This window comes from Piliocolobus tephrosceles, chromosome 3 (assembly GCF_002776525.5).
Source record: "Piliocolobus tephrosceles isolate RC106 chromosome 3, ASM277652v3, whole genome shotgun sequence".
Lineage (NCBI taxonomy): Eukaryota > Metazoa > Chordata > Mammalia > Primates > Cercopithecidae > Piliocolobus > Piliocolobus tephrosceles.
In genome coordinates this window covers 114,785,609-114,796,233 of record NC_045436.1, presented here as the reverse complement: position 1 = coordinate 114,796,233, position 10,625 = coordinate 114,785,609, and the positions used below count along the sequence as shown (strand labels likewise).

Genomic DNA, 10,625 nt, shown 5'->3' with positions numbered 1-10,625 from the left:
ACTTGCTGTAGGCTGACCAGATTCCTTTGTTTTTCTGTTCCACATGAAGCAAAAGGTAACTGCCAATAGCTTCAAAATGCACATTTTTATACCCCAAGAACCTTAAGAAGACTGACTTCAGTTCAAGTTTCCAATTTCTCTGGGAATGACTCTAATTAGCCCAAGTTTATTAAGTGCCCACCTCAGACGAATCAAATGCAGCTGGAGGTGGAGTTCAAAAACATGGCCAGGGTATTGGGAAGACAGTCCCATAGATGTCAAACACACTCCCAAATGTTTTAGTTCCTAAAGAAAACACATGGTCAGGATGGATTATTTCAAGAACATTAATGGATAGGGTTTACAAAGCATAAGGTGTTTAAAAGCAATAGTGTTCAAATTTATTTTCATTAGTAATTCATGGTAAAATAAAAAATTCTCAAGTAACCACATGTTTACTTTGTTTTAAAAATAAATTTATTTTATTACATGATAATATTGACAGTTTACGTAAACAAAGTTATTTAGTGTATGCAAAGCAACTATAGAACACATTTTGAAAAGATATAAAAATCTTTGAAATTCTTTCTTGATACCAGATCTACCAAATTTCGAGAGCCCCACCATTGACATTTTAGGATCAAAACAAAATGGCTTGAGAGATTTTATTGGTCAGCCAAACTCAGTCCAGGAAAAAAAGAAACATTTAGAGCATTGTTTTGTGTTTTTAAAAACTCTAATGGATATTTATTCCAAGCTCCTTTTGTATCAGAAAAGACTACATAAGAGAAAAGGCATGAATGAACTTTTGAAAATAAAGCATATACAACATGGATCAGTTGGATATAATTGTGTTTCAAGCATGACCATTAAATCAGGAGAAAAAATAGATTTTTAAAAATTATCAGTTGCTTGGCTTAGCTCTTACTGATAGGGAAGCTAATTCTGTATTACATATAAGTACAGCCCTAGCTTCACTCAAAACACCGTGGAAGCTAGAAGGTGATATACGATTTCAGAATTTGTCTGAATTCTCCACTTCATTAAGGAATCTACATTGCAAAGTAAAATTTGCAAAGATTCTAAAAAAGAAGCTGTTTGGCTGACACGCACAATTTGGGGGGCATCTTCCATTGATTTTTGTAAGTGAACCACCTAATCAATGTAAAAAGTTAAATATTCCACGAAATATTGACTAAATGCAAATTGTGCTTTTCTAGGTTTAAAGCAGTGTTTATTAAATATAGCAAGGAGTAAAGGAGCACTTGGCAAGATGGTCTCAAGTAATAGATGTTATGGTTATGATTTTACTGCACCAAAATTTACCTGAGGGCAATCATATATGCTGTCATCAAGACGAACGCAAATGAGGATATGGTCACAACCAGTCCCTATCTGGTCTCTCCACTGTTGTCACTGACCATTACTCCCAAATAAATAGCCTCTTTCGGTAATATTATTTATATTTTATTGAGCATAAACACTTACCCAGGGCTTAAGGAATGCCAAGCATTTACTTTTCCATCTCTAGTCATTTCCTTAGTTATGGGGCCAATCTGTTTGCTTTAATAATGTAAAAATGTAGTCACGTCATTGAGAACTTATAAAGGAGCAAAGAAACATAATAAAAGTCAATTCTATAGAAAGCATGATGGTAGCAGCAATATAGACCAGGATTTCTCAGTCTGTGTGCCTGTAGGAAGATGGCCTTGACATCTCTCAATCATACCAAAACACAGTTCAGTATAAAACCTTGGGTTATGTTATTGAGTTAGGTTGCACCAATTCAGATGAACAAAAATGATGGTTAAAAGCACAGATTTTAATTTAGATAAACCTTGATTTCTATTCTGTCTCCAACAATCTCCAACTGTCTAAATTTGGATTAGATTATTTGACTTGAGTTCTTTGGCCCTGTTTCCATATGTAGGAAATGAGGATTATAATATCTATCTCATGGATTGCTGAAAGGATTAAATGAAATAATATATTTCAAACTTATTAGCACATGGTAAATGCTTGATAAATGGTAGCTTTATTATTAATTCAATTCTTAAGACCTAACCTCCTTTCTACTTTTCTTTTTTGTTTGACTAGTAATCCTGGTGACAATACTTAAATGAAAGTTTATTGAAATTTCCCTTCTGTTGTTGCTACGTAACCAGTTGCTTTTTTTCCAATTACTAGACAATCATCATATAATTAATATTCTTATTATTAAAAAAATAACACAAACTAAAGTTGCAAATAAAAAGTAAATACATTATTTAAAATTCATGTCTACTAGCTGTTTTCCTGAGACACATTCTGTCCATTTTCAAATGAGCAAGGCATTTTGCAGCTTGCCACCAGTCTGAAGGTAACTTCATAGCCTCTGAGAATGAAGAAAATAACAACATGTCACTTAAAAAAAATGGACTATGCAATTATAATAATAATTTAAAAATCCAGAGCCAGTGATTTTGTTTTCAATTCAGTAATGTTGTTTTTGGAATAAGTTAGGAGCACATATAATTTTTCATCAAGCATTTACCAACCCCATTAAGCTGCTGGGATTGTCTGGGAGTGATTCTTTGTACAACTGAGCTGTGGAAAGACACTACTCTCTCATACTGGATGTCAACAAGGAAGCTTGTAGCCCTAATTGCTACTGACCTTTCTTATAACCTAAGAGGAACTGACCAAGGATGAAAGCCAACTCAGAACAGTGAGCAGAAAGGAAGAAATAATACGTTTCCTTATGTGTGAGCCTCTGGTTTGACAAGTGTGAAGCCCGCCTTACCTCTGGACTGCCATTCATGTGAGCCAATACGTTGCCTTCACTTTAAGCCAGTTTGAGTTGGATTTTATGTTATTACAAACTATCCTGCTCTGTTGTGCTAGTTATGTGTCATGTGCCTTCTTGGAGCCTTTCTCTGCCCTGCTCTGTCTCCAGGAGACTGACCACTTCAGATTCCATCACCAGGGCTTCACTGCCCTCTGGTTTCTGGTAGGTTTAACTAGTAGGAGGCACCTGCTGAAGATCCGAAGGCAAAAGGAGAGAAAGTTTGGAATACTTCTTCCCCTATTTCCTCCCTCTCTCTTTGTTTATATCTGACAGTGGCTATTCCCTCCACAACCACAGTTCCTGCCTAGGGGACCCTCCTGCAACATGCCTCTGAATGCTAAGGTAATATTTACCTCGGCCATTCCTATAGGAAGGGCAACAGCTCCCAACCATTCCCAAGCTCAGGGAGCCTCAATGTACTTTTCCTTAACCTTGATCCATGGTTCTTTCATTAAAATCTTTCTATTGGATCATCTGAGAATATTTGTGATTCCTGCACAATCCTTATAGATGTTACATTTAAAGAGCTTATAACAGTGCTTGGCATTGTGGTAAATGCTCAATATATGTAGCTATTATTGCTATTGTTATTTCCTTTCAATGTGAGGTATCTATATAAAATACCTCTTTCCTGTGCCCAAAAATTAGAAAGAAAAATTATATAAATATCCCCACAACCATGCGGTATTAGAATGTCTATCTCTGTGGTAACATGCAGAAAAAAGATACGAGAAAGTATTTTATTTGGTTTCAGATTCTATTAAAAAAATTGATTTATTTTTAGATGTTTTTAAATAAAAGCAAACTCTAGTGAATGACTTATTAGATGCAAGTAAGCCCAGTCTCACCAGTTAAATGTCACCTGAATAGTTTTCTATCAGCAAGTTTATCTCACTTACATTAAGAAATATTTGTCTCTTCAATATCTTCATTGATAGGAGTTATATCTTTACCCAGAGTTTGCATTTCTTCTTCTTTCTTCTTTCTTTTACGACGTTTCCGAAGAGGACTTAGAAAATACATGTTAGAAATTAGTATGGGCTTAGTAGTTCATGTAAACACAAAATTATCCATCGAAAGATCCTATGATCTTATTTACAGACTGTTAAAAATGCATAGGTTTCTTTTAAAAATATATATTTAGGGTTCTCTCTTAACCCATCTCCTTCTCTAGGTTCAGATGATAGGTATAATAGGCAACAGTGTGGGTAGAAAATAGTTATCAAAACAGAAAGAATATGTCACTTATATTGATGGAATTTAGTTAGCAAAAGAAAATTTTTCAGGCCAAGTTATTTTACAAAATAGACTAATGAGTATTACATAGTGTACATGTGGTGTAGAAGAAACAGTACAAATTGGAAACAGGCATAAGGAAAACAAGAGTGACGTAGCCTTTGGATATATTAACTAAACTTCTAGATACATTAAAAAATGTGTTAGATATTCCAGAATGCATTCCTGTTTTCCTAAAGTACAGCTCCAAGTTGATATAACAAAATAGGCTGTTTCCCAGCTTTGCCCAACTCATTCTCTGCCCCAAACCTAGCATAGTATTTCTTTCTACCTTAAGTAGGTAAAATAAAAATATATCTTTCAATTTCGTAGTTAGAAAGTATCCTACAGATTACCTGGTTTAACACTCTTGTTTTACAGAAAATAAAAGTTCAAAGATGTTGAGAAATTTGCCCAAAGTCTCAAAGATACATAATGGAGGAGCTGAAACAAAAATTAAATACTCTGGCTGGGGACAGTGGCTCATGCCTGTAATCCCAGCACTTTGGGAGGCCAAGGTAGGTAGATCAACTTGAGGTTAGGAGTTACCAGCCTGGTGTACATGGTGAAACTCCATCTCTACTAAAAATACATAAATTAGCTGGGTGTGGTGGCGGACACCTGTAATCCCAGCTACTCGGGAAGCTGAGGTAGGAGAATTGCTTGAACCCAGGAGGCAGAGGTTGCAGTGAGCCAAGATCACGCCATTGCACTCCAGCCTGGGCAACAGAGCAAGACTCTGTCTCCAGATAAATAAATAAATAAATAAATAAATAAATAAATAAATAATCAATCAAAGACTCCCTCTACGATAGTGTTTTTTTCCCTAGCACATTGCAAAGAAAGGAATCACGAGAATCCTCTTTATGTGTGGTCCACTGTGAAGGGTAGATCCAAGAGTTTAGGAATCTGGGCAAGCTTCTTAAGACAAAAAGAGACCACTTTAATAAGATACCTTTTTTTTTTTTTTTTTTTTTTTTTTGGTAGCATACTTGGTGGTAGTCCTGTTCTGCAAAAAATAAAAATAAAAATAAAAAATAAAGTTTACAAAAAGAAACTAATTTAATGAAGAATTGTCCCAGAACCAGGTACCGTGGCTCACACCTGTAATCCTGCTACTCAAGAGGCTGAGGCAGGAGGATCACTTGAGGCTAGGAGTTCAAGACCAGCCTAGACAACATAGTGAGAGCCAGTCTCTAAAAAAAAAAAAAAAAGCCTGGCGTGGTGGCACACACTTGTATTCCCTACTACTCAGGAAGCTGAAGTGTGAGGATCACTTAAGCCCAGCAGTTTGAGGCTGCAGTGAGCTATGTTTGCACCACTGCCCTCCAGCCTGGGCAAAAGAGTGAGACTCTGTCACAAAATAAACAAACAAATAAATAAATAAATAAATACAAATAAAAGTTGTGCAAAGCTGCTCTGTCTCAGAGAAAAAACAGGATGTTTCTTGATTTTCAAAGTTCTGATATATAATAGAAAGCAAAAGGAAAAACAAAGTAATGTGGTTTGCACATAAAGTTTATTATTTTAATGTGGCAAAGCAAAAAAAAAAAATTGTTTTTATCTTTCAATGTTGTTGTGTTATGGTACAGTTTTAGAAAATAAAAGTCTTATGTAACCTGCTAACAAACATAAAATACAGGCTTTAAGACTAAATGATTGTCTTTTTTAACTAGGAAATTTATACAGATTTTATTTTAAATTAGAACAATTTTATTCAGTAAATGATGAAAAACATGTATTATGTGTTTTATTATGAGTACTTCTATAAAAACAATGGCAAAGCTCAAAAAGTAGATTTATTTGAATCAAAGAAAAAGCAAAAGAGAATGTAGGAAGGAAGAAAAGAAGAAAAACTATGAGCAATACTATTTCTCAGATTTACTTAAAATTAAGTTTAAAAATACTTACTGACAGCATGTGCAGACGCCGATGACCAAAATAATAAAAACTACCATAACTGCTATCAAACAAATCACCAGAATCTGTCCTCTGTCTCCTTTTAGGTAAAACAAGTCAACTCTCTCACACCTTGCTCCAATGTAGCCTTCATCACAGCTATAAAACAAGAAGAGGGCAAGGAAGTAAAAGATGCAAGACTTTTAAGAATCTCTACTTCTTTTCTGAAGAAATTAACAGTTTTCATTACTTGAAATTAATAAAGAACACAGTTTCTTTTTTTTAAAAAAGGTACACTACTTTGTTGACTAGTGATTTCAATTTTTTTGCTTTGCTGAAAACCTGTCACTACTTGATCATTAGACATTATTAATATGTCTAATATAAATACACAAGGATGATGACAATTAACTAAAATGTATTTTAAAAATTTAGTCTCTGAATTCAAAAAGGAAAGGAGGATAAAATTTCCTCCACAGCATTCCCAGTGCTTAAATACCTCCATGACAAGGAACTCAAAAATCCCCAGGACTTTCCATTTCATCACAGGATAATGCAAATACTTTTGATGTGTTCAAATTCTCTTATGAATTATATAAAAATTGTACGGTTTTATATGATCAAATGTCCTAATGCAGGTGAAAGTTCATAACACAATGTTCCATAAACGTTAGATAGAGAGAATGTTCCATAAATGTTGTTTCTACAGAATTTCTTTCCTCCTTCCTCCACTGTAAGTGCTATCCATTGATTCTAGTTCTACTGCTCGAGGGCATCACAGATTAGGTCACGCCCTTCTATTACTCTTCTATTCACTGCCTCCTTCATTACATCACTGCAAACACATAGTTCTTGTCCTCTTTAGCTCCTTTATCTGACTCCTAAAACCACATTTGCAGATCTGTTCACCATTCCCTTCACTCTCCTCTAAACGGCCTCCCTTTTTTCCATGGCCCTCTTCAAGGGAATGACCAGAAATCAACAATCTCTCTTCATTTCCCTCATTCTCTCAGCTTTCTATCAATCTGCCTTAGGATATATCTAACATAAACAGATGTCCTAAATCCTTACGTACCCACTTGACCAAGCTGGGGCTTGTCTGAGTAACGCCCAGGGCTAACAACTCAGTGATCTGAGTACTCCTCATAGAATTATCTGAACTGCATCAGAGAATTAAGGTACATTAAAAGTTTGAGGACATTTTAACTAAAATTATGTGTTGTAACCTTAGTACCTTAGTATTAATAAACATTTTCCTTTATTCATATTAGGGAAATAGTAGTAGAAAATATTAATAAATATTTTCCTTAAGAGAATATTTCAAATGAAGTCAAAACACAAAGTGATACTGGTCATATACATAATTATTTAAATGTCAAAAAGATTAAATTTTTCTCCTTAGAAAACTTCTGTGCACCGCCATTTTCCTTTAAGAAAGGATTTACTGCTGGACTGTTCTATACTTTATGCTCGACAAAAGTCAACGCAGTCAATCCTCACAAAGCCCGTATTTCTCAAGTGAAGAGATCCCTTAATGCCAATATTGTAGCTGAGACAGTGCTTCAAAACAAATCAACAAAAAACAAGCTCAGTAACAGCCACCAGATGAAAGGTGAGGCATAATGCAAGCAAAGGAGAAAAGACACCTAAACGCATCTATTATAAAAGGACCCAAGGATGAATGAAAGAAAATTGTTTCCTGCATGAGATATCAAAAATCTGTCATACATAAGACTAAACCTAGGGATGGGGGAATCACTTTTTCTTTTTCTTTTTCTTTTTTTTTTTTTTTTTTTTTTTGAGATGGTGTCTCGCTCTGTCGCCAGGCTGGAGTGCAGTGGCGCGATTTCGGTTCACTGCAACCTCCGCCTCCTGGGTTCAAGTGATTCTCCTGCCTCAGCCTCCAGAGTAACTGGGATGAAACCGCGCGTGCCACCATGCCCAGCTAATTCGTGTATTTTTAGTAGAGACAGGATCTCACCATGTTAGCCAGGATGGTCTCAATCTCTCTTTTTTTTTTTTTTCCTAGTTCTTTTTTTTTTTTTTTTTTAATCATACTTTAAGTTCTAGGGTACATGTGCATAATGTGCAGGTTTGTTATGTATGTATATTTGTGCCATGTTGGTGTGCTGCACCCATCAACTCCTCAGCACCCATCAACTCGTGGTTTACATCAGGTATAACTCCCAATGCAATCCCTCCCCCCTCCCCATAATAAGCCCTAGTGTGTGATGTTCCCCTTCCCGAGACCAAGTGACCTCATTGTTCAGTTCCCATCTATCAGTGAGAACATGCGGTGTTTGGTTTTCTGTTCTTGGGATAGTTTGCTTGACCTCATGGTCCGCCCCCGTCGGCCTCCCAAAGTGCTGGGATTACAGGTGTGAGCCAACCCAACTGGCCAGGAATCACTTTTAATTGCATGTATAGGAGAAAGATTTGTCAGAGTTTTTATAAGGTTGGAATTAAATCTTACAAATATAATCTTTCCCAACTAGCTTAAATATTCCTCTAACAAATTTACTAAATGTGATATTTTTAAACAATAGCTTTGCCCATAAAATGCACGACAATTACTTTCTACTCTTCTAGAATGTTTTCCTAATTATATGCTGTGGGATTGGTGGTTTAACAATGCTTTAACTGAATTCCTCATTAAGCAGTACTTCCTGTAAGTTGTACCCCAATGAATCCATGCTAAAAGGTCAAACCTTAACATAGCTGGTTATAATGGTTCTTACGTTATTTATGCTCTTCAGCAAACCAATAACATATCAGCTGATGTTTATTTTCAGTGAGTGTATCTCTTATGTAAGAGAAGAGGCAAAGAGAGCAGATTCTAACTTTTTTTTTTATTAAATGGTGATAAAGTGGGTTTTTATTTAATAAGCATCTTATACTATTTAAAATCAAAAATAATTTTAAAAGATGTTCATGATCCTTAAGGGTACTGCAAAATTGGGCGTTGAGATCACTATTCTGAAATAACCACCAGAAACTGTTGTAAAAGATCTATAAACATTAACCTGATCCTTATTACCACCTTTGAGGTATGTGCTATCATTAACCCCATTTTATAGATGAAGAAACTGACGCACAGAGAAGATAAGGCAATGGGGTTTCCAACAGGCAGTCTGGCTCCCAAGTTCATGCTCTTAACTGCATAGTAGATGTGCTGTGCTGCATGTGTAAATAAAAATTGTGTATCTGGAAACAAATTGTTCCTTTTCAAAGGAAATACTGAGAAGATTACTAGGAGAAAATGTGCATTATTTGAAACACACTTTGGTTTTTCATGTAAAAACAAGAGCCCACAAACTCCCATGTTTGTGGGATCCCATGATCCCAAGAAAAGGAAATATTTCTGGTTTCTCAAGACAGCGTTATCACCAATGGCAAGAGAATTTTGCCTGAATCTGTGCTATATCAACTGAAACATCAGTCCGAGGCTGATTTTCTACTACCCATCTCATAGCTATCTTGGGAGGATGAGGCAGGAGAAGCACATTAGCCTAGGAGTTTGAGTCTAGCTTGGGCAATATAGCGAGACCCTCTCTCAAAAAAAAAAAAAAAAAAGTTTTTAAAAAGTTGGGGCCGGGCGCGGTGGCTCACGCCTGTAATCCCAGCACCTGTGGATCACAAAGTCAGGAGATTGAGACCATCCCGGCTAACATGGTGAAACTTTGTCTCCACTAAAAATACAAAAAATTAGCCGGGCGTGGTGGCGGGCTCCTGTAGTCCCAGTTACTCCGGAGGCTGAGGCAGGAGAATGGCGTGAACCTGGGAGGTGGAGCTTGCACTGAGCCGAGATCACCCCACTGCACTCCAGCCTGGGCGACAGTGTGAGACTCTGTCAAAAAAAAATAAAAAAGTGGAACTTTTTATTTATGGCATACTTAAATATGTTCTTAAAAAGTTGGAACTTTAAAAATTATTAAACTCTTGCTCTGTGCTGGGTACCACAATTAGTGTTTTTTGCATTTATTATTTTGCTATCTTCACCACTTGACAGGACAGTATTGTTACTCCTTGTAGATGATAAAACTGAGGCTCAGAAAAGGTAACTGACCCACTGTTAACACTGCTTATAATTGGGGAAAACAAAATCTTACTTTAGGTATATCTGACTCCAAAATCTGTGCCCCGTCTGTTATGATCTTCTGCTTCCCATTGACTGTGTATTATTCCTCTACTAAGAAGATGTTCCGTTCAGATTAAGGCCTTGGTCTGGAAATTTAGTGTAGCATTAGATGGACTGTAATAAAGGCACTATTTGTTCATACATCAGTCATTTATTGTGCACCTAGTAAATTCTGAGGACTGTGTTTGACACTGAAATACAAAAATGAATAAGGCATGAGCCCTGCCCTATAGGAGCTCACAGTCACAGAAGGCACATTTAAAGAAACCACCAGTTATGCTCCAGTGGATAAGAGCTTTCATAGAGGTGTGGCTAGATCACAGGGGAAGGCCATCTAACTCAGACCTGGGTGTGTGCCTGAGAAGGAGGAAGTCAGTGAAGGGGTGCACAAGGAGATGATGAGTGCGGTGCATCTTAAATCATAGCAAGAATAAGAGCATATAATAAATCATGAAATGAAATGTAGAATTTTAGAAGAGCATTTAGGAATATGGTGAGATATAGCTA

At 36.3% G+C, this 10,625-nt stretch overlaps 1 protein-coding gene across 2 annotated transcripts in view; it reads right to left on the bottom strand.

The window, feature by feature from the left end:
- Nucleotides 1-438: 438 nt before the first annotated feature.
- The window catches only part of BTC (betacellulin), a 52,841-nt gene continuing 42,654 nt past the window's right edge, over nt 439-10,625 (bottom strand). The window contains exons 4-6 of one of the 2 annotated variants that reach the window (XM_023189797.2): nt 5,993-6,139; nt 3,706-3,815; nt 439-2,353 (exon numbers count right to left, since the gene is read on the bottom strand). In XM_023189797.2, coding sequence (XP_023045565.1) covers nt 3,707-3,815; nt 5,993-6,139 — 256 coding nt within the window. In that variant the 3' untranslated portion in view covers nt 439-2,353; nt 3,706. The remainder of the gene's footprint in view (nt 2,354-3,705; nt 3,816-5,992; nt 6,140-10,625) is intronic. The other variant, XM_023189798.2, reaches the window with a different exon arrangement.